This window comes from Pagrus major, chromosome 4, assembly GCF_040436345.1.
Source record: "Pagrus major chromosome 4, Pma_NU_1.0".
Classification (NCBI taxonomy): Eukaryota; Metazoa; Chordata; class Actinopteri; order Spariformes; family Sparidae; genus Pagrus; species Pagrus major.
In genome coordinates, this window is record NC_133218.1 from 16,617,590 (window position 1) to 16,643,191 (window position 25,602).

The window sequence follows — 25,602 nt, forward strand, 5'->3', positions numbered from 1 at the left end:
AATGAACAGCAGGGAAACATAAAAGCATGAATCATCTGTTGCACATCACCAGTATATATCCCACCTGAAACAACTATACTGGTGATGTATTTTGCATTGCTGGACTTATTTTTGGGTTTGGTGTGTTCTTCTTTTTTCTTCCTGAGCACCAAGATGTTTCCGGTGTACAGAAGGAAAACATTTCAGCTTCTTCATCAACATCAGGCTTTAAAGTCCGCCCCTCACATCATTCAGCCTGGATTTATTTCTCTCAGGGAGGTGCAGTGATTTTAACATCACATGTCCTCAGCATGTATGTGGATCATTTTGCATCCCCACCTCAGTAATAATTGTACCCACAGTTACCTGCTGTTTTTTATTTAACCTGCAGTGTGTGTTATTTAATTTGGAACTCAAAAATGTTTTTTCTACATCCAATAGATGGAAACACAGTTACACCAACAAAAAGGGTTATTTGGGAACCAACATGACAAATTGAAAACCTCCAGGTGAGCAAGACCACATAACAGCTCTGGAGCCAAGACTTTTTTTTTTAGGTTCCTTATTTGCAATGTACTGTACCCATGGATGAACAGACAACAATCACTGGGTAACTTTGATATTGGAGGAAACTTAAAAATGTGATCATCCATATGCAAGTTCTGAAGTGTAATAAAATCTATGTTCATTATATAACCTGGGGGAGAGAAATTAGAAATGGGAATACAGAATACTTGTATGTATCTGCTTCTCTATAAAGAACAATGAGTAAAATTAACAATTAGCAAGAACTTAAAAGAGCTTAAAATTATTAAATTAAGAGATAAACTCACTTCTCGATGGGCAGGGCATGAGGACCGGAGATGGAATAGCGATAGAGGAATGTGAGGAACTTGCGGAAAGCATCAAAGAAGGGCCAGTGGGAAAGCAGACAGATGCACTTGTTGGTGTGAACCGAGCGTGGGGTCATGGTGCTATTAGTGGTGCTGTCGGTGGCTGTCTCTGTAGTGTTGAAGGAGGAGGGTTTGTGTGGATCCGGGTTCAAGAGACCCAGCTGGGAGAGCTGATTATCAGTCAGACACTCCTGCGGGTAGCTCTCATAGAACTGAATAGCAGCACCGTACACCTAAAAACAGGGGACATCATTTACAATATGGACCACAGAGCAGGGTTATTGAGACATCAGTAACAGCACATCTCTAAAATAAGTCTCATTGTTACAGTTTTGTGTAGCAGTGTACATTCATGATGTGACAAGTCTCCTTGTGAAGCATTTGCTGTTGGTGTGCTGTACAGATCAGAAATCACCACATTAAGACTCTCCTTGAATGTTCCTCTCACTACATCTACTACATCTCTGTACTTATTAGCCGTAGGGTTGCTACCAGCAATTATTTTCCTCATCAAGTGATCTGCCAAGTTCAACTTCAAATTTGCTGTTTTATCTTACTCTCTTTCCAATGATATATGACAAAGAAAAGCAGCAAATTTTCACAGTTGAGCAGCTGGAACTAACAAATGTTTGCTTAAACAACAACAAAAACAAAACAAGTGAAACAATTAAACAATTTTCAGACTAGCTGCCAATTCTTTTCTGAGGAGTAATCCGCTAATCATGTTTGTGTACACACAGGCATACACACAAATTTAAACCTATTGACATTCTTTATAATTTCCAGAAAAGAAATAGATAAGCTGGCCGACTAATAATTAAAAGGAACAGACAGTTTATAAACCTCTATGCAGTCCTCTGAATGATCCCTACACTCTTAAAAAAATGAAAACATCAATAGGCATAGAAATAAAGTAAGTATAATACAGTGCTGCTTAACCTTTATTGAACATCAATACCATGAGTGCCATCTGTGGCCAAACAAACTGCAGTTATCTGGGCCAGCGGCAGCATTAGGCCAAATAAATCCCCTCTGCTTCCTGGAAACTTGAGACTTTCCCAAATCACGAACAGATCAAAGCTAACTGGCTTATCTGCTGGTCGCCTGTGCGGATCCGTTTTTTAACATTTTCTCCCAAAAGGGACCGAGGTGGCCCATGTCTTTGTTTGCTGATGGCTGAACTGAGGATGCCTGTGTGTCTGTGTGTTTGTGTTATGTTCAGAAACTAGCCTTATTTGTTGAACAGCATTGTATTTCCATTCTATAAATATGGAGATGAATGACAATCAGACCTGCATATTTAAAAGACAAAACTGCTGTGTTGCTGCTTATTCAAGGTAAATATATTTAACCTATCCACAGTTATCAAACACGAGTTTGTTTTCTGTCATACACAACCTGTATATAACACCATAAAATAAAACAAACTTCTAACTTCTTTAGTTTAGCATTATCTAACTAAAAATAATCTCTGTCTGTCTGTCTGTCCTTTGATTTTCTCTTGAGCTGTTCATCCTATCCACTTCACACCTGGCAGGTGTATTGCTGAGGGCTCAGGAAGTGCAGTGTCGAGTGTAAAGATGTTTGGATGAGCAGTTCTCAGGAAAGCTGCAAGTGAGAGACATGGTCCTAGTGGTGCACATGTACACCTAAAATGGTGAGAGTAGAACTGTGGGAGCGCTCCCTGGCTCTGCAGGTCGATGATATTGAGAGAGCTGCAAACAGCAACACCAGAGGCCAAGCAATCACCCAATTCTGAACAGGCACGTTTTAATCAGCTACCATACTGATGTTTCAAATTTAGAATCTGGGATAGTTTAGGATTAGGGTACAGCAAGAGTTCATGTTTGAGTTGAGTTTAATTTCAAATAATGAAGATATTAGATCAGTGAAGAGCACAACTACTTAAGTGCAATATGTAAAGATTTTAGTTTTAAACATTCTAAAATTAACTACAATTATCAACAGAATGTAAAGAAATAACAGTTTGACATTACGTCAAAGATGTCTAGGTATTGCATTGTAGAGATATGTACAGATGTTAGCATGCTAACCAGCTAGCCCAGGCCTGAAAACCTCTTTCTCCCAGCGGTCAATAGGTCCTGTGCTAGTGGTGTAAAAATGTTAGCTAGCTAGCTGCACGGCTAACTAAGCTAACTAGCTAACAGTAGCTTCAGTCATAAAGAGAATACAGTTAGCCACCCTGGTGCTACCCCTATTGTTTGGAGTATGAATTCAACAGGTGACCAGTTCTTACATATAGCACCTTAAAGTATAGTACTTAAGTAGAGTTTTAGAGTTTTATTGGAGTATTTCCATTTTCTGCTACTTTATACTTCTACTAAACTACATTTCAGAGGAAAATATAGTGCTTATATTTATCTGACATCTATATTTAATTATTACTTTGCATATTCTTATTTTTTTAACAAAACATGATCAGTTTCTAAAATATGATGCCCTACTATAAATTAAACTGTCCAACAGTCTATAAAGTGGGTGAAATTTGATACATTTAGATCATCTGCAACAGTTCAATACTAATTACATGTTATGCATCAGTAATATTAAACCAACAATATATATATATGAAAATGTAATGTGTGTGTACACATGGTCATCAGGTGAGTCCTCAGTTAAACACAGGGTCTGCAGACTGCCAGAGTCCTGCTGAGTCTCCCTCTGACCTTGGCCAGTAAAACACAAGTCAGCGTACACCCTGTCCTCACCAAACATCCCCCTGCATGTGTTACAGCAGGCCTTCCAAACTTGCATGCAAACACACACACACACAGGCCTGTTCACATACAAACTTGACTCAGCAGCAGACCGCAGAGGGTTTGGCACCAGATATCACTGCTGACCCCTAACTGGCCTTGTTGAGCAGAGCCACTGCTATCTAAACATCAGTACGCTTTGGTTGTTATTTGTTTTCAATCATGATTGTGTTTCACCACATAATTCACTAATATGTGTCAACACGATTCTCATCCTAACTGGACCTCTTTCTAAACCCACAAACCATCACAGCGGAGAAGGGCTTGTGTTTAGATTTGAAAACCAACACTATGTGTGCATGTCTGTTTGTTCGTATATGCGGTGCCTAAGCTGGAAGTGTGCTTCTCCAGGCTGCACATAAGTCACTATACACAACTGTAATTTGGACAAATATGCACATATGCATCCTTTATAGTTGTACAGATTGGGGGTATAATATGTAAAGTATTTTTCCAGAATCATATCTAACAAACCACAATGTGAAGACAAATTAGAATAAATCATAAACAGAAATACATTTCAGCACAGTTACAGAGTACTGAAAAAAAAGGATCACTTCCCAGACTGATCTAAGCTGCTTCAATCAATCAAACGTGGTGGATAATGGGTAATGACTGGAAATTTAATAGGCCCTGAAGGTGCTTTATACATGCTGATACACAATGGACAGACTGTCTAGGGTAGATTGTCAGAAAATGTGATGTTTGTGACTTTTGATGTCAGGACTCTGAAATGATCTGCAGAATGATATGTTTTAAGTGAGTGTGTGACATGCTGTTGCATGTTGATTGGTCTAGTGTATTATGACTAATCTGATGTACAATCAAAAGCTGTTTTAAGGAGAGACCCTACAGAGGAACCATGAAACTTCCCCAGTTGATAATTTACATTCAGAAAGTTTTTTGTATCACAAGTGTTCAGATATGTTACAATATGCAAACAAACATTATCTAATTAATTAAATAGATATGAGAATAAATAATCAAAACTGAAATAATAAATCCATCTTAGCAATAATGGAGAACGAGGAAAATAATCAATTTCTCCCCCCATTACTGGTGAAAGACTTACTTTCACTTGATCAAGTAGACCATCATTACATCGTTTATATTATATTCTGATTGCATGAAATATGGTAAAGACAGCTGCAGCAAAAAGCTTATCAAGGTCTATGAAACCAGAAAATGGTAACAAGGACACTAGTGTTCAAGTAAACCCGGTTGTTTGTGTGTAACTTTATGTGAGTGAGTGTGTGAGTGTTGTCTCAAGAGTCAATACATTAAATATTTATTCACTCTGATCTTTGTGTTTTATCTACTACTATTTTCAGCCAATAGGCTAAAAAAAGAGACGCAAGTTGTGGAGTTACAATGTTTTCACCTGACAAAGGCACCATGCATGCCTGCCCCACTTTTCCTCCTGGCATGCTAAGCATTGTGGTTTTCTCATGACCCACTATAGTGTGTTACTCCGTGGTTGTGTCAGCTGTTTAGATGGCAGTTAGTATGTGTTGATGAGGTCTAACAGTCACTGGCATCCTCTTATATCTGATGCTGCTACTGAGGTGTTTTGTTAGTTGTCTGGATAAGATTAAAAGAAAGAAAGTGGAAGAGTTAATCTATCCATTCAGCCATTTTACCTTTTCTCCAGAGGCTCCGGTGAGGACAAAGGTGGAAAAAACAGGGAGGGAGTATTTGGTGTTTGCTGGCCAGCACTCAATTGTGGCCCCCATGGGAAGGCAGAAGAGAGGGACAGATTCTGGCAGAGGGAATGACTCATAGTCCTCCTCTGGATATCTGCTGAACAAACCTAACAGGGGGGAAAAAAAACACAAAATAAACAAACTGAGAACTCAATTACAAGAGCTGCTAGGTGGAACCAAACCCCCTGTGAATATCAATTAACAGCTAATGTAGATGCAAAACTGCCTTTCCACTCAGCTGAAAATGAAACAAAATAAGTTCAATGTATTATAATCACCAATGATAATGTACAACTTTATTGGGTCAGTGTTTCACTAGAAACGAATGGCTTTGTAATAAGCAATTAGTGCTCGGTAATCAGGCCTCTGGATCATTAGTCACTGTCAGTGGACACAAACAAGAGACAATGAAGTAGTGATTTTAGTTTGTGCACTTTTCAACACGGTGCTGCAGCTAACTTTGGCTGAAAAAGTCTATAGTGTTCTACAAAGGTCCATTTCTAAAATGTAAATACACATTTGAAAGTGTATATTCATATTTGTGGGGGAATATTAAACCTCTTTCCACAGTTAATGCGTTTCTTAAGATGCTCTGTCATTAAATACGTCACAAAAATAATCTGACACAATTCTTCATCATGAAAACACCTGCAGCTGCACAGCCTCCGGATGGAATAAATAAACAAAAACTGCTGTGTCATGAAGGCTTGTTTGCCAGCTTAACAGGGACAGTTTGTCCCATTTTAATTATAAATTGTTATAATCTCTCCAGATAAAGGAAAAAAGTAGAGCTGCAAAGATTAATCGATTAGTTGTCAACTATCAAAGGGGCTCTGTGGAACTATCTAGACACATGACTATATGTTAGCAGACTTCATTTCTAAACTAACCTTAGCTAGTGCGGAGACAGGCACTGAGATGAGGCATTTGAGAACGTGTATAAAGTCAGATCCTATGGACTGTCGTGGAAAATCCAAACCAAGTCCTTCACAAATAAATCCACATTGAGCCGCATTAAACAACTTAAACAGGCTTGTACAGGCAACTGAGAGAGTCAGGAAACTTCTCATTTTTCATGTTACATTTCAATCTGCTCACATATGGTCAGTAATAAAGTGATTTATGCATGTAAATTGCTTCAAATTGTTACATAGACCCCCTTTAAATTAAATGCCAACTATTTTGTTCATCTATTAACCGATTTGAGAAATTTTTCAAGAAAAGTAAGAAAATTCTCTGATTCCAGCTTCTAAAATGTGAATAATATTATATTATTAATAATATATTTAGTTTCTTAACTGCTCTATGTGGATAAACTGAATATCTTTGGGTTGTGGATAAAACAAGAAATTTGAGGATGTCATCTTGGGCTTTGAGAAACCCTGAACGAATTTTTCCACCATTTTCTCACATTTTATAGACAACAACTAATCAATCAAGAACATAATCAACAATGAAAATAACTTAAATTAGTTGCGGCTCTATTTAAAACAAATATGGTAGTGATGAGAAACATTGACACAAGATGAAATCTGTCCAAAGGTATCAAAATCCACCTACAAAGCACCTCTAAAGCTCACTAATTATCACATTTTATCTTGCCAAGAAATAGTCTGGCAAATAAACCCCAGTGTAACCCCTTCATGTTGTTTTTAAAACTTCGCCTTTTGTATGGATCAAACAGACAAGAGATAATGTCTGATGTTCTTTCACTGATTTCAGAATGCAGTATACTCACAAATGCAGACATGAATAGCTCCCTGAGAAAGGGGGCAACTTGTTGCTTTACTTTACCAACAGACTCTGGAAGTATGTCTGCAAGCTTTGCTCTGAATACTTCTAATTATATAGGCAAAAACATACTTAATATTTCAGGCAAGTAGATGTTTGTGTAAGCCTGATGAATGCAAAAAATGTCTGGTTCATCAGCTGCTTGATGTTCCACCTTCTTCACCAGCTAGCTGCTCACTTTATCTGTCTGCCCTGTGGTGTTTGGCAGGTAGTGAATGGTTTATCAGCTGGAATCAGCTGCCGAATGCCGAAGGAAACAGAGATTATGAGAGCACTGAACTGCAAATGTGCTGTTAAAGCCAAACAATGGGCTAAAAAGAAGCTAATCTGCTCCATTGAGCTGCAAAGTTGGTGATAATTGTCACGGAATATTACGTGCAAGTGACCCATTTTGCATTACATGTGCTGTAGTCATTTGATTTTACAACATGATACATCATAGAATACGTTTTACAATGTGTTTATATAAAATATGTGAATGTTAATATAAGATATATCAATTAATACAACTTTAAGAATTGACAGTATCATTTCAGGAGGTTCCTGATAGTTCTTATCCCTTAAGATTAGGCTACTATATTGTAAACACTGCGTTGTATAGGCACGGCTCTACATATACATATACACATGTACAATATTTTATTCCAAAATGAAAACCATGTATCCACCAACAAAACAAACTGAGATTGTTCAGTTTAGAATCAAACTCTCACATTTGTCTGTAAATGAAGTCAGATGTTGCAAAACACGGCAGTTTCCAAAGCTCAAAGCGTGATGCGTGCAGGATTATTCCTGGCCTGAAATGTTGAAAATAAACTTCACTTCCGTGAGCTGAATCATCTCAAGCGTTAGTGAGAAACAGATAGAATCACTCCATTCACAGTCTGCTGCATATTCAAGACATGAACAACAAAAAAATCAGCCAGCCAATCTGACGCTGTGCCAAACACAGCAGCACTGAGCCAACAGTGTTATCACTAAATGACAATCCTCTGTCAGCGCACTGAAAAGTCAGATGGATTAAATGTAAAATAAGCCAATTATATTTTATACTCATATTACAATTAAATTGATAGCAAACATTGAAACCCTTTAACTTCATACTAGAACAATAGTGGCATGCAGAGGCCTATCTCATCACTCTAATCTCAGGCATCAACATGCTTCAACAAGTTACAGCTGTAGCAGAATGTCCGCATGCAGCTAGTTTACTCTGCAGCAGACCCTCGTCTACTTTTCTACAACAACACACAGCTGGAAAATAGAGAAACAGGCAGTAACTTCAATGCAATAAATATTTAGCACTTCATAATTAACTTAATTTTTACTACAACTTGTCAAATATATTATTCATACACCAAAAACTTACTTTCAAAATCTAAAAAGTATTTCCTCACAACATGGTCATTTAATATCAAGGGGTCCACATCCGTATTTGGATCTGCGTGCACAGGTAGTTAAGGAATTAGGAAGGCTTACCTGCTTTGTAGGCTATTGTGTTGGTTTTGGCCACAGACTTCTTATAACACAGGTAGACAGAGGAGCCCCACTGAAAACAAGATCAAAAATGGGAGAAATCAGCATGTTGTCCATTATGAGTGACTCAGGCCACAAAATGCATAAACCTAAAATTCCATCAAATTTGTAGTTTAGTCACTGCCTTTCAAAACTGAAATTATAACTCAGTTTGATGAAAATATAAAAACACAGTGTTTAGGAAGTTAAAGTTTAAGAAGTCAACGTAATGTTTTTAAAAGGGCAATTTAAAGAATAACCCCACTCCAACTGAAAATTGTGTTTTCGCTGGCCTTCAGTGGTTTAAGTTCTCACCTTACTGAGTAAATTCTGGGTGTGGTCAGAGGAGCAACAGACTTGGAATTTTTACCCAGAAGTCAGGGAAACAGATTATCAGCTAGGTGTAAAGTGACTGTTTTCAGCTACAAATTATGGATACTTTACACCACTGGGGATTTTCTAAAAGCAACTTCTAGAAAAACATTACAGACTTGAAAACTGCCGCAGATGCAGTAGTTAGTTGATCACAGTAGGGCTGAATGACTAATTGAATTTAAATCGAAATCACATTTTGAAACAGCACGATTTGAAACAGCGCGACTAGCAAATCACAGAGGCTGGGATCAATTTTGCTGCGGGATGCATGTCCGATCCACGTTTAAACACGTGTGTCAATGGTTTTACAACTTCATGCCGTCTCTTTAACTTGATTGCAGAATGTGCAGTATTTAGATGCTGCTCCTGAGCCATTGTGAACGAGAGGCAATTGTAAAGCTCTTTGTCTGCGAAGGCACAAAAGCACTATAACAGTGGAGTCTATATTATTATTACAGCCACACTCAGGCATTTGCATCTAGTCATTAAACCATTAGCATGTAGAGAGGTGATGATACATCTATAAACACATTGTGTTGTCTGTGACATTTAGTCAATGTGAGGGGAAGATTGTCTGAAAAATGCAATAAAACTTTAAAAACCAGCAGTTCGATACAGAGTATGCACCCAGAGCTGTGCTGAGATATTAAAAAATGATCTTCACAACTTCAACATTAGTCAGATTGAAAAATGAGTGTAGCTAAATCCCAATTCTACTGTTGGTGCCTAAGTTTCTCCTTCATGCATCGCAAGTCTCTGTAGATTTATATACCAGCTCTAAGAAATTCCTGCCACACTTTCTCTCTGCTTTAAGAGATTTTAAGACACATGCGCAGCCAAACACATCAAACAACATTTCTAAACTGTGGTAGCCTTTCCTACAGTATGCTATGGCAAATGGGGACCAAGCTGACACAGCAAGGACTTTTACAGTATCCTAATGTGTGTTTGTGTGTGGGAGAGAGAGAGAGAAAAAAGTAAAATAGAAAATACAACAGGGCAGAGGATAGACAGAAATATTTGTCGACAGCACAAATACTTGGTGAGGTGGAAACCAAACACACGAGTAGAGGCCATAAAGCTCGAGGGACTCTGCCTCCCTCTTCAAAAAGAAACAAGACTGGATCAGGATAAACACATGCAGCATTAATAAACTTCCTCAGGCAGTAGAGAAAGGTTTTACACAATTTTCCATAATTGGATGCTCTACCAATTTGAGTGTCTCGCCTAGGGGCTGAATCCTCTCTCCTAACTACTGACAAACTGTAATTAAGGAGAAAAAAGAAAAAGCAGGTGAGATTCATTCTTTTTCCTCATCTTCTGTACTTCACAACTCAACAATAAGTTTCAACACAAAAGACACAGAGAAGCTCTAATTGGCTTCACTAGACCTTTTTGCCAACACAACTACATCATTTGAAATCAAACAGCTGAACTTTAACCAAAGAAAGTATGGCAGCTAAAGCCTTCAGTGTTTGTCAGGCTTATCCATACTCATGGCAATAAGGCTCAATGTCATCTCGTACTGCTTACTGTATTTCGAAAGCTCATATTACCAATTTAAGTCTCTCCTTTAAAACGTGTGGAGAAGGATTTAAGAAAAGTGAGGCATCGGAGTGGAGTTGAGGATTCAGTAGTCTGGCTAAAAAATATCTTGACATTTTGAATTTCAGAGAAGGCTCTGAATGGATGAGTACCAAAGTCTACTGAACTCAAAATGTCCTGACATGACTAAAAAACAAACATCCACCCTTGAATGTCAATACCTTGTTATGTTCAAGTTACTCTGTACTTAAGAATTTGACATTTTTTGGGGTCTCCACTTATACTCAATCTGTACCCTCTACCTCAGTTATAACCTCTACTCATTTCCTTCATTTTCAAGAATTTACTTTAACAACTACATCAGAAAGGGTATGGGCTATGAAAGTTTGCCATATGCGGACAAAAATATAGCTTGTCAATGTTGCTAGTGCTGTCACAAAAATAGGATTTCTAACTTCAATAAAATACCTTAAGAAAATATCAATGTCCAATAAAAGTGACAACAGGTTGAAGGTAAAAAAAATAATAATTTTCATTAAAGGTTAATATGACAAGGATTGTGTACTGTGTGTAAGAACAGGCATTTCAGTTAATGTACTTTTGGAGAAAGGGTACTACAGCAGTGTATGTATAAACTTGCTGTCAGAGAGGAGAGTGAAAAAACGCAGGTAGTACTGGTCTATTGATACAGCAGAAAACAAGTATTAGAACTAATTCAAATATCGGAATCAATATATATCAATATTTCAATATTTTTGACAACACTAGTGTCTGCACAGCATGACGTGTATCCATCCTGTTGCTCTGGGTGAAGAAATTGGTTTCTTCGCACTTTCTTCAATAAATCTTTCCTCTGTGTGATTGTTGATTGTATTTGCAAAATGGCCACCCTAGTAGAAGCCCTTTATTTTTGACTGAGAAACTAAAGGACCTGACTCACCAAACTGACCACAAAGAACTAGCTACGACAAAGGCCGACTGTTGCGTAGCCTCACGTCTCCAAGATGCACTTGAACACACTACAAAGACTACAGCCAACGGCCTACGAGCTTGTACGTTCTGCACCTGCCTGACAGGAAATATCTCTCTGCCAATACACAAGCAATTGTTATGATTAAGCAGCATTTTTTGACACCAATCTCACTAATATAGTTGCTTCTAACTGAGAAGATGTCTGCAAATGAAGAGAAACGGTACTTAGTAGGTGAAATCGTGGATACCACAACAACAGGCTCAAGGCTTTCCCTTTCTTTTTCTCTTTTCATGCACTGATCAGAGTGATTTCTCTCACTGACCAGCCGCCACTGATTCTACATGCTCAATGGGCCAAAAAGGTGCTGACAAGGGCGTCCAGTGCCAACGGTACAGGACACACCGCACCAACTACAGCCACGAACGCTCACTGACAATGGCCAACAGCCAACTGTGTGTCAGGAACTAAGACCCAACTTTGGACCAAGAAACACCTCACCAAACATAATGTATAAAGTACATTTTAAAAGCAGTGTCATGACAATAAGCTTGTAGTGTAGAATTTTCAGTACACCAGCGTCTCTCTCACCATGCTGCTGTTGAGATTCTTCTCCACCTTGCAGAAGGTGTGTGGTGGCGTCTCTCCCTTGCTCGGGATGATGATGCAGATGTCAGTGACGGCCAGGGCGGTGTGGGGCTGGCTCTCGGGCGCCCGGCGGTAGGTGACATAGATGCGCTGGGAGGAATTGCCGCTGATGTTGGCTGGACGACCGGAGGGTGTGGTCTGAATGAGGTGGCAGCCCTGCTTCAGTCTCTCCTTCCACTCATACAGCACGCTGTGGGGGGAGGCAGAACACGGCAGTCAGCCAAACACAACTCCACATCAGCGTGTAGTTATTAGTGTGATTACCATGTAGAATTAATCAACACAATGCGCCGTCATGATCTCATTGGGCCAATTAGGTGGAGCTCCACGTTTAAGTCTAAAAATGGGCATCTGTCCCAGTTTTCAGCGGCTGACAGAATGGAGTTGAATAAGCTTAATGTCTGCTTTGCACCTCATAACCAGCAAAGCAGAATTGATGCGATTCATGAAAAAGGAGACAGAGAGACAGGTCTATGAGCTTATAAAGTGGCAGTCAGAGTGCACAGTCTCCTTATCTTCAAGCTCAAGACCACTAAACTTAATAACCTTGGAACATCCACAGAAGTCTCCACTTAGAAGTTCTGTTGAGTTGTTGTGAGCAAAAGTCTTTGATGGAAACTTACAAGTAAACAAAACCTGCAGATTCCGCTGTTTCACTTACTGTAAGTCAACATTTTAGTTTCTTTGCAACTCATTGTAATGATACCTCCTGTCACAAGAATGACAGTTTGGCAGCAAATGCCAGATTCCATGTCAGGTAACACGTTCAGCTCACATAAACAGTGAGCATTTAAACCGGTTTAAACTGCATTTAAACCCAAACTGACAAGCAGCTCTGCTTGTGGTGAAGTAATCACTGAGTGAAAAATAACACTTTGTTTTTCTTTGGTATGACTGCTTTTTTTTTTAAACTGGAGCTTGCCTTGGCCTGAATGTAAGCTTTGGAGCACAATTATTTTCAAAATTATAATAGACATTATTGTGTTGAAGAGTTGTATTTATATAATTGTATCAAAAAAATCATAATTTAACCATAATGATGTCTTGGGATGAGGGTAGCAGCAGTATACCGTTTCCAAGGTATACTTTGGCATAAAAACTGATGGTTATCATACCATGTACATTTGCTTATCTACAGTATTGAAATGTATCATATTCATATATATTGCTATTCAAAATGTATATTTCAAGTTTATATCAAGTTTCAAGTCCATCAGGACATAATATTTTGTGAACTTATAATTAAGCACTATACCGTGATAACGTGAAACCATGCCATTTTCTGAAATGGTTATCACACCCCAAAAAAATCTAATACCTAAAAATCTTCTTTTTTTTAATCCAAGCCAAAAATAGCAATATATTTAACCACATATTAAGATGTTTTAATGACAACTTAATTCAATTATGATCCTAAAACCAAATCAAAATTGTGATTTGTAATATTCAACAGTCATCATACAGTATATGAATGTAGGTTTATGTACAGTACAGTCAGTCAAAACATATTAACCCAGTACAGCATAATAATTAGGCCCAAGAGGAGACTCACACAAAGCACTTAGAGGACGAGTACTCAGAGGTTCAGAACAGTAGCAGCAATATTAACCATCCCTCCTTGTGCTTCCATTATGCACTTGTCCTCCATTATGGTTTCAAGTGGAACTCAACAGGCATTTTGTGGAACTATATGAGAGCTGAGAACAGAATTTAAAGTGGCCAGCTGTGGGACTTTTTATTATGTCTGTTTTTTCGTGCTCATTATTGTGGCGATTCTGCCCTGCTCACAACACTTTCTCTGCTGTCAGGCCAGACCAAATTTTGTCGATGCAATCCCTGCCATCAGACCAATGCAGTTGACATTCTTCCTTAACCTGCGTTTGTGTTTGCTAGATTGGACCATGATTACCACTTCAAACATAATAAAACACAAAAAGACTTGTGAAATAAAACAAGGGCACAGAAGTGCTATTTCACACAGAAAATGTCATATATTTACTGAGTGTGGCTACTGTTTGGCTGTTTGGGTGTTTGGGAGGATTTCTGCCTCTGCTGACCAGTTTTCCTGGTGGAATCCTGGAAGGTGCTAATGCTCTTCATATTAATTTCCATTCTTCATTATTGAAGTCAAATTGATATTAATATGGCTGCTGGCAACAGTTAATACTAATTATTCCCTCTGCAGTCTAAGCAACAATTCACTATCAGAAGTAAAATGGACATAAATGATAGCCACACACACACACACACACAGAAACAAACACACACGTCAGCTTCCCATTAGTTCGACCAATGTCTGGGAAGTGCAGCCCCTCTGAGCTATCAGCACACAAAGCTGCTGATACTGTCTGAGCAGGGCCTGATAAGCACTGCACTCTGTAGTGTCAGAGGCCAGTATGAGCCTCCTTAGCATTGTCACCACCTGCCTCTGTCAGCCAGAGGTGTGAGAGCACTGAACAAACAGTATTGAATTCCTCCAGTTCAAAGGATGTTGCTGAGGAGGACACCTGTAACACAGTGCTGCCTCACACTAGTCCACCACTGTTGCAAAAATCACAATGGTGAACGGCTGCAAGGCAGACAGAAAGTGGTTGTTGTGGAAAACTGCTACACAGGAGGAATTTTTAGGCATAGCAGAGCACTTTTTGAAGTCAGAGCCCTCAGCTTTTTAGAACAGACATGATATGGTGTAGAATTTTTTGGATAGGAACTGTACTCCTCACTCACAATTGCAAGGAACCGCAGGGCAGAGTGTTATAGTAAGTAGAAAGCTGAGCCCAGTTATAGAAACAGCATCCACAAGCAGCAGCAGATCATTACTATGAATAAGACAAATAATTGATACAGCAACATGTTGCAATATATAAATAATATGGCTGTTTGGATTAGGAAGCTCAGACTGTGCACTTCATTACAGTGATTCATTTCAGTTTAGAAAAGAAGTCTAGAAAAGTCAATGTAGCAGGAAACGTCATACGTTTAAAGTGAATTTTTGCAATTTCAACAAAATAAAAATCGAGTCAGTGTATGTTTCCATCAACCACATTATCATAATATATTCTACTGTAGATGAAGCAGAATCAGCGACTGCAACTCAAGGTCAATTCAAAAATGTGTCTCTGTCAGCCTATATGCACCTTTGTTTCAGAATACCAATTTTCTTCCCCAAATAGTAAAAGCTTGCCAGCTTTCCGTACAAGTGCCTTTATTGTAATACCATCATGACTGTCAGCCAAGTATCCAGACTTACTTTGTGATTATACAGATTAAGAGCTGCATTAGTAACTATGAGAACAAATAAATTCTTCGTCTAGATTTTTGTGATCACAATGCAATACCAGTGCCAACGCTTTTCTACAGTGCAGCTGTCCAGAACTGGTTTTACAATGTAACCATGAAGATATAGGGACAAAGAAGAAAACTTTTACACTTATTTTTTTATTAGGCAACTACAGTTTATTTCTCATCATAAATTTCACACTGAAACTCACACAGAATTCTAAGCGAACTGGGATTATATTTTAGATTATTAAAAGCACTGTGAAAAATTCTCGTCATTCACGTACTGACGGTTGGGCAGATATCATTTGTTCTTTACAATTTAGCTACATAGCCTTGGTTTGAGTCAATTAGGGGCTACAACTGAGTTGGGGCTGCAGGCCAGTGACATGGCTAAGATTTACATCATACTGCAGGAATACTTTTTATCGATCATGTACAGGTCTTTTCCTATGGTTAAATATCCATCCATTTTCTTCCAGTTCTACGGTGTCAGGTAAGGGTGGCAGCAGGCTAAGCAGGGTGTTACAGACAGGGATCTGAGGTGTTCCCATGGCAGATGAGGTATGTGGGTTAGCCCCGGGATTTCCTCCCAGTTCACGTGCCCAATAAAACCTCCAAAAGGGAGACACCCAGGAGGCATCCTAATTAGAAGCCGAACCCCCTCAGCTGGCTCCTTTTAGCTGTTAAACATCAGCATGTAAGCATTGCCATTGTGAAACATTAGCATGGCTGTAGACTCTTAGCCATGTTTTGTTGCCTTGTTTGAACACAAAAAAAACAATCCAAAAACAAAAGATAGTGACTTGTTTGGAACTTACCCCAGGTCAGTAAGTGGTGGCTTGTCGCGACCTCGCCTGTAGCACAAGAAGATCTGGGGCGCCATGAGGCCACCATTGTTCAGATCAGCCGAATGGCCAGTTGGTGTTTCCTCTATGCAAGTGAACCCTGGCGGCACCTCCTCGCCCATTGAGCGGATCACCACCGCCACATCAGTGATGGGCGCCTTTGGCTTTGCCATCTTGTGGCAGACATCATCAAAGTGGATCTCCTGGTCCAACGGCTTGGACGGGTCCGTCAGACCGGCCACCACAAAGTAGTCGGCTACACGAGGGCCTTTGTCCTCCATCATCTCCCATCCCCGCCAACTGCCTGCACAGTCACAGAGGAAGAGAGGAAGAGAGACATAGAGAAACAGAGAGGGAGAGATAGACAGAGAGGAGAGATTGATTTTCATTGTGGTAGCAGGTACAGACGGTTCTTGTGTCCTTGCTATAGCTGTAAAATAAAAAATCTCAGTCATAAATCTTACTAGTGGAGGCCAGTAGAAGGGCAAATGAGAAGAGAGGGTAAAAATGTGAGGAAGAGAGGGGCTACAATTAGGTGTTAGGCAGCCCTTTACAGTTTAGGCAGTTAGCTGATGGTCTTTGATCAGATTGACTTTAGTTCACATGACCAGCTAAAGGTTCAGCGTCCTGGCTCAAGGACACAAAACACTCTGCCGAGAACAGAACATTGTTAGTTTTCAGAGTTGTGAACCTTGGTCTAATTCTAAAAACTGAAAGAGCACATTTAAAGCCTGGCTGACTTCACAGACCTGAATATGCATTTTAAAGAGGGAGCAGTGAGGTGTTTCTTTACACTTGACATTCTGCCTCAATTACAGGCTGGTCCCACATAAAAACCCACTGATTAGAAGCCTTGTGATATCATGGAGCCTATTAGCAAGATGATAAAAAGCCAAATATCAGTTTCTTTAATCTATCCTGTGAAGGGCATGTCCTGACTGCACAACATCATCTACACTTTCTGAAGAAGCACAGACAAAAAGGTAAACTGTCATGGGTTAGCACTACAGAAAACCCCCAAGATGTCACCTTAAAGTAGAAAATAATACACACAGGACATTTGTCAATGACTAGGTCACCCTCAGTAAAATGCAACGAATCAAAAGCTGCTTTCAGTGAATTATGTTGTTTGACTGCCATCATCATCTGTTTTCTGTTTCTGAAACAGAGGGAGACTCTGGAAACACTTTCACCCTCTGAGGACAGCCAGTGAATCTTAAAGATCACTGTTTCTTTAAAGTAGCGTTCCAATTGACCACCGATTGTTTGCTGTGTCATGATCACAGAGGAGTTGGGTGCACTGAGGTCAGAGTCTACAATACGACTAACATTTTAGACCAAAGACACAATGAAGAACAAAAATAATGGCGAAAGGAGAAACAATAGCATATCTCAAGAGCAGCTTCTTGAGGCTTTGCCATAAAATGTGTGTTAAATGTGTTAAATTTGAGTTGCTGCCTTCTTTAAAAAAGACACTTTTAAATCTCCTTGATTTGATTTTATGTGGATTTGGTTCCATTGTGACACAACTGGATTGAACTGTGTAATAATAATAAATATCAACTAACTCTATACTACTATACTCTCACTACACTATATGTCACATAAATGAAGAGAGCCTCCAGCTTTTGTACAGCTTCAGGCAGTGTTCACTTTCTTACTGATCAAAAAAAGTTTTCACTCCAAGAGTATGAAGCCAAAAACATTGTCTACAGTGACGCAAAATGAACATATGTATATTCTATTTGACAACTTGATGGAAAACTGAACATGATGAAATATATTAATTGTCCTCCTTCCTACTGTATCCTAAATTATGTTTTCAGTCTACAGACATTATTGCCTTGAGCCCTAACCTTGATGTGACAGTGTGTGGCTAAAGAGCAGTTATGCACATAATACTTTGACAAAGCAGATCTACATTTTGCATAAAGGTCTAACAAAATGCTGAAGTGCAGAAGAACAAAGAAATACTGTAAGCCAGTTTTGTTTTACAGTGGACTTTTTTTTCTTTAGCAGCCTCTGGGTGTGGTGGTGTAAAGTCTCAGTCTGCCTCAGTGACCAGATTCATCACTCAACCTCTTGACACTCAAGCCTCCTGGATACGAGTTTGTCTCTGTTGGCTCAAATGAAACTTCACCCCTGCCGGTACCTTTGCTCTTCTCCTGGTCAGTCATGAAAAAACACAAGAACACATTTGGGTTCATGACAGCTGAAATCAGGAGGTGTGAGAAAAGTGCAACTGCACAGCAAGTATACAGACTGGACGTAAGAAACAGGTCACAAATTAAACACGTCTCTCATATACAACGTCATTTAACACAGATGACATATGAAGGATGTGAAAGCTGTTTTATTTCTTTAAAAATGTTCCCAAGATGGTGTCACAGTCAGTGACCATTTCTAGCAGATTTTGTAATCCGAGACTTTCTGCTCAATTTAATTCCAAATTCAAGTGGACAAGGTCTGTGATTCCAACCATATGCTGTAAGAGGGTGTGGGAGGAGAGGTTTAATTAGCAGGGTGTGTTAGCTAGTGCATGTGTTGGCTCAGGGGCAAGGTAAAAAAGTTGCCAACTCCAATCTGTGTGATGCTATGCTAACAAGACCTTAGCTGCCACTGCAAATACAAAAAGTGACCAAATCTTTCTTGATTCTGACCTCTACCAGGGAAGCTCCTCCATCTGCACATTGTGATTTTTGGTCTTTGTCTTTGATCAGCCGTAGTCGTAATCATTTCATGTCAGTGTCCTTGTGACACATGTTGCTGTGCCGACTGTCTAGAAACATAAATATAACAACAGCTATCTTCAGTATATAAAATCATACAGACTGAAACTCCTGTTTTGTTTCTATATGCCTTTTTACAGTCTAATGAGTGGTTCTGTCTATAGATCACACGACATTTGGAAGAGCAAAGGGCTTGTTTACATACATCTAATTAAAGCTGGGTATTCATTGGTACAATAAAGTAATCTCTGCAGGCTCAATGAGCCAAGCTTATGTCCCGACAATGAGCAAATTTATGTTTCAGTCTTTGGTTTTCACTTCCAGCTATTGACAGATGGCGAGAAAACGCTGGTACACTGTGTTCTGGCCCTTGCTCTCAAATTACAAACACATTTCACCTCATCACTTCCTCCCTGTGAACAGCTGATGAGAAGACAGTCACAGTTCACTAATTTTCTGTGCCAAGTGATGTCTGGTCAGCCCTGATAAGGCAACAGAGTGTGGAGAGTTGGGTGGACCTTTGGTCCCTCTATTCCTAACATGGCACAAGGACATTCAAGCCTAATACTGAATACTAAATACTGGCAGCGCTCCTTCAGTTCAGCTGGGGGATAACTGAGAGTGACCACAGGAGATCTAAGAGCCACACATCTGCACAGCATCCTGAGTCCTGGACCACAGTCTACGTTCAACTTCCTGTCCAACACACAGAGCAGACTCATAAACGTTCCTGGGACACTCGCATTACAACACATTGGTGTAACACCCAGAGGACAGGATATGGGACACGTGCTCACTTCTCTTTCAGGAATGTGTACTTGGTCACCACACAAAATACACAAAATATGAAAGAGGGTTCTCTCTTATATCAAAATGAAACTGGTGCAAGTGGTAACCCTGATCCAAAAATCTGTTAATGTCTTCCGCTCTTTTGGTGGAGTGATACAATAGCTGGGGCAGGAAAAACAACAGCACAAGTGAAGTAGGAAATGATACGTGGGAAAAGCTCATGGCTCAATCAAATAAGGGTGGGACGATAAAAGATTTTGTCAAGCTTGATAACGTATAGTCCTATACTGATTTCCTGAATTATTCTAAATGGGATGTTCACTAGAAAAAAGATTTGTGTTGCATACAGTATGTGATGCAATAACAACAGGCTATTTGTTTCTCAACAAAATGTAAGGTAGTGATTCCAGTATATTTTTTGTGCCATTTTAGGAATTTTAAGCGCATCTTGATGATTATCAGGATATCATGAATCGCAAGTATGATCCTAGTATCGAATGTCATTTTTTCTTGTATGTCATCATATTTTATGATTACAACCAAAAAAGTAAAGCAAAAATCCTCAAACAAAATTCTCAATTTGAAAAAGTGACTCATCAGATTTAATAGACGGCCACGGGGCCAAGCAACAATGCAGATATATTATTAGATTTTTCTTCTTGTCTATTGACTCAAGAAATATACTATAATAGTGTCAGAGCCCAAATATTCTTTTTTTTGCTGTTATATGTAATCCGTGGTGCCATTAGATTGTTGCTAGACCGCCCCATTAAAGGTGAGTGATTCTGGGGAAAAAGATAGTTGATTGTTGAGTCTCATTCCTGGCTCGGTCCGAGTCTGCGTAGTAATTTGAGGATCTGGGAATGAGACTCAACAATCAACCAACTTTCTCCAGAATGGTAGAATAGACGTGCAAAAAAGCGGTGCAGCATTTAGTGCTGGTTACAAATTCTAAATGTAAACGTTTTGAATTAATCTTCAAATTATTTGGTACAGCCCTAGAAGTTTATAGTGGGGGACAAGAAACAGGAATCTATTGCACTTCCACACGTGCTCACAACACTCTCTCCAATAAAGCCTGCATGTGAGCATGTGTGAGGGCTGACAGGCTGACCGACAGCCTGAACAAGAGGCGAGACATTGATGAAGTTCTTTATGTGAGTGTGTGTGCCAGCACAAGGTCCTGGGGTCACATTCCTGTATTTCACAGGCACGATGAAAGGCCAAAACTTAACGTGGTCAACATGTGTGGTTTTGTCGAGTGCAGGACATAAAACTATTCACCAAATCTAAATTCAACTGTTCTTCATTAAAACATATTCAAAGCATATGTTGGACGTACTAAAATTTAACTACAGTATTATATGCAATGTATATTGAAGCACGAGGGGAAATTACACAGGGTGTCGACCAAATAACTGATGCTTTATTGACCCAGTAGGATTTTGCACGAGACTCAACACAAAACAGACTTGGGTATTATTTTATGGAGCCCACAGTAAGAAACAGTAAGCTACTCCTCAGTTATAACAAAACTGTAACAAAAGATAGATGTTGACCTGATTTATTTCAGTCCCATGGATGCAAAGCAGTGGAGAGCTCTGCAGTGTCACCTCACCGACAGACTGACCACGGAGCCACATGACCAACCAAAGAATGATACTCATCCTCGTCATGCTGTCAGCCTGCTATAAATACAACACAAACCAAAGCAGCAGCACTGTGGCACACATTACATAACGATTACATTTATATATATGTTACATATACTCCCACTGAAATCAAACCACCTCTATTGTCTTCAAACTGCTCCCTCTCCCTGCCCTACATACAAGAATAGAGGAAATCAACACAGCGAATTAGCTAACGTTTCTTTTTCCAGAAGCTGAAGTAGTGTTTTCAAAAATACGGCTTTTTCAATACAAATCGATTCTGAATATTTGAAGCGGTTTCAATACTCATTTCTGCAAGATCAATACACAGGCTGTCTCTTCTCAGACAGTGGCAGGATTTCCGCCAGTTTATTAAATAACCAACTGCCTGAGCCGAAGCATCATGGAATTTTTCTTTTTTTTTTTTTTACGTATTTTTAAGATGTTTATTAAACTAAAATGTGTTATACAAGAAGAAAACTATTTTCAGTTTTACAGTTATGTGTACAGTTGAGGCTGTTTGTTGGTGAATAAATGCTACAACCTAAAGACTTAAACCAAGCCATGTCTTTCTTTCCACCTGCTGATTAAAGTGAGTGGGCTGAGCCATGCAGTTAGCGACAAATTTGACCCAGGCTTTCTTAAGGTGGACTGACCTTTCAGGTGAACCAGCAGTTCACATTTGAGTGACAAGCTGGTTCTCCAACCAACCCTGCTTGGCCACCAGCCTACCAACTTTTCGGGAGGATAATATTTAATGTTAATGTTACAGCCTAAAATCTAAACTTTTATACCTTCAATGTCAATTTTCCCTGTGATACTGAAAATGATATCGATCATCAATACTGTATTGTAGTTAACAATTCAAGCAGCGTGACAACACTACACAAAGTGCTGAGAAGGCATAACAGTGAGAAAAGCCCATCTATTATATATCTAGTCCATGGATTTCCATGCTCAGATCATTATTGGATTCCCTCCCAGGAACTGCATCCAAAAGATGCAGAGCTGTGACTCACACAGTGCCTGACACATAAGAATAAAAACCTGCTCCACAGCTTAAGTGGTCTAATCCAAATATCTTAACTCGCTGGCTGCCCTACTTCTCCCCTGGCAGACTGACCTGGAAGGGAAAGCTTGACTTGAACTTGAGGTAAACGCCCAAAGATTCCTCCCAACATAAAAGTTGTGAACATTTAAGAGAGGATGTACTCAGACCACAAGCCTCTTTAAAAAAGGTCACTGGAGCCCTTCACAGTGGTCCTGGGGCACTACAGATAATATTTATGTGTTTCTGAATCATTTAGGACCTGGGCTCATTCAGCACAAATGCCTTTAGACATGGTTTTCTCCAAGACTTTGCAGACTATATTGTAAAGCTGAAATCAGCATTTGAATGCAGAGTACATTAAATGATGTGGTTAACTTGAATAAAGTTATATAAATGTCATAGCTGGATGCACAGATTATCTGGGCTCTGTATGATACTCTCCAGTAATCACACAGGGTAGAGAAGCAGACTTGATGGGAAAGCTCCACAGGCCCAGAAACTTTAAACTCGGCCACATGAAGGTCTTGGTGCCAGAGCCATAGACAAAGCTTCCCAGCCCAAACTCACTGACTTGTAACCACAGCAGGAGCTCAGGGAGGAGTTCGATAAGATGTCCAGACCCAACAGGCCTTCAGTCGCTTCCACAAGGGTTTTGTTTAAGCCAACGTGACAAGGGAACGATTTCCAGCTGTCACGAGTTCACGAGAACCGGGGGCCAATGAAACGCACCAAAGGGACTCTCGTTTGAGTCTCCAATGGCCCAGTCGCTGCTCTCGGCTCCAGCTGTAAAGACATCCTGCACAGAGACAGCCACAGCAGGGCAGACACGTGGAGGAGGTGAAAAGGAATGTGCTCAAGAATATAAACACGAGCCAGTAGGAAGCCTCACTAGCCAAGCATCTGCTTCTAGTTAGCCCAGAGGGGTGGGTGTTTGGCTCTCTTGCCTTTCAGCATCAGGTCATGTAACATTGTTTTTAGGAAACATGACCTCTGTGAGAAATAAGAATAAAAAGTTTGGAATCTTTCCATGTAAAAGTGTAATCTGACACTTGACTCGTTATTTAACTTATTCAACCAAAGGCCAAGAGAAACGCAACTCAAGCTGTTCAACGTTACCGGAGTAACTGCTGATCCTGACAGAGCTTCATCCTCTTTACTCACACCTAAAAAAACAACAATCAAAAGAATTAAAAACACAGACATAAAAGGAAGCTAAATATCCACAGAGGAATGAGCAACAAGCTTGAGAGTATGACAAACGTTAATTGTTGGTACTGCAAAAAGAAAAGCTATCTACTGCCAGCTCTTTTGGCAGATAACCATGTTCTTCCTTGTATCACTGTTAATTTTTTTTAAATACCACCACTATTATTGAACGTGCACTTTAGTTGCTCTTACAGGAGTGAATGTGTGTGTGACTTGATACAGTTGCATTAGATTGCTGTATTTTTTAATTAGTGTGACTATTTGTTCATGAGGTTGTCTCGTGTTTGCATTCTTGCATAAGTGCATTTTTCTTGGTCCGTCACTGTGACACAGAGGGATAACTGTGTAACTGTAACTGTATTCCTTCAACCAGTCTGTGTTAAAAAGAAAATGGATTGATAGGTGTATAACTTAAATGAAAGAAGTTTTAAACAGGGAGCATCACGAACACTTTGGATGAAGGAGTTATAAATCATGAGATCCATTTTCTTTCTGCAAGAGTAGAAGACTTACAACAACCAGTTTACATTAAAATTAAAATTATTTTAAGCAGCTCAAACAAAATTACAACTGACACTGTGAGATGAAGGTTTTACTTCAGAAATTCAATATAGTACTAATCATTAACAAGATCTCAATGGGTGTTGTCACTGTGTTAGAAAATGCCTTTGGGAAACAAGTACCTTAAACCTCGGAAGCTTTCAATTTCATTTTTCACTCATTATTTCCACTGCAGAGGCTTAGAGGGCGCCTCCTGAATAACTGAGGACATGGGACTTTCTGCCTGTAAACGCAAACCCTGTGAAGTGCCTGAGCTTTGTAAAATGCACAGCAAAAATACTACTTTCAAGCAAGCAATGAGGTTACAGTACAAGAAAATATTTAGCTTTATTCAATGGAAAGAAAGGTTTAGCTGCTGCTATGGCACTTATTTTTGTCTGCAGAACAGTACTCCTTGACTTCATATTAAATTTTCAGGGTTAAGCAATTATCAAAGCAGGAGGAGGTTGTCTGGGGTCGAGCACTGTGGTTTTATCCATTAACACTTGCCTTTGCATGAGCAATGTGACAAATGTAAGAATTCATAATGCTATTAACTACATACAGAGGAAAATCACTGGGTAGAAAATGGAAATAACAATGTCAAGGTTAGCAATTTGTGCACTGCTGGGATGTACCTATACCAAACATGAATATGCTAATAGTACTGTGAGGTGCTTCAGTGTGAATGCACCAGTGAGCATACCAAGTGCCTTGAAAAACTTTGTACAAGGTCTTGACCTAAATTTCAAAAGATGTTTTGAAATTCGTCTCAGGTTCAGAGTGATCTGTCTCTCAGACTGTGATGTGTTTGTTATGGATAATTAAGCTCCAACCATGATAAATGGTGATGCAGCAGGATGAGAAGCAGCAGTTACAGACTTTACCCTGCCAGCAACTGATCCTATTAACATCACCATCTGATTACATCTAGAAAAAAGAAAACAAAGCAAAAATGTGTTTCTTGTCCAGCTCATGGAACAAACAAGCTTCCTTTTCCACCAAATGCATCAAATGATATGACTCAGGGATGCACGTCAATAGACAGAAATGAATCATTAAGGCGGATAACAATATCGATATTTGAGTTTAAAAGATCAAACAACAACACAACAGCTGATTCGTTTTAACATTAATACTAGGGTGGAAAGATATGTAAAAAAAAATGTAAAAAAAAGTCATAATGCGGACACTGCAATTGTGATATAATTCACTATCAGTGGGAATTCTGATTTTTCCATCAAATTTTATCATTTTCACTGAAAAAGCTTTTGAAATCATCAATAATGTGACATTTTGGGGGGTCTTCACC

At 39.3% G+C, this 25,602-nt stretch overlaps 1 protein-coding gene across 3 annotated transcripts in view; it reads right to left on the reverse strand.

Annotated features, from left to right (window-relative positions):
* LOC140994560 (C-myc promoter-binding protein-like) overlaps positions 1 to 25,602 on the reverse strand; it is a 78,132-nt gene that overhangs the window by 43,531 nt on the left and 8,999 nt on the right. For all 3 annotated transcript variants that reach the window (XM_073464259.1, XM_073464256.1, XM_073464257.1), the window contains exons 2-6: positions 16,297 to 16,627; positions 12,140 to 12,386; positions 8,623 to 8,692; positions 5,290 to 5,459; positions 813 to 1,105 (exon numbers count right to left, since the gene is read on the reverse strand). In XM_073464259.1, coding sequence (XP_073320360.1) covers positions 813 to 1,105; positions 5,290 to 5,459; positions 8,623 to 8,692; positions 12,140 to 12,386; positions 16,297 to 16,607 — 1,091 coding nt within the window. In that variant the 5' untranslated portion in view covers positions 16,608 to 16,627. The remainder of the gene's footprint in view (positions 1 to 812; positions 1,106 to 5,289; positions 5,460 to 8,622; positions 8,693 to 12,139; positions 12,387 to 16,296; positions 16,628 to 25,602) is intronic.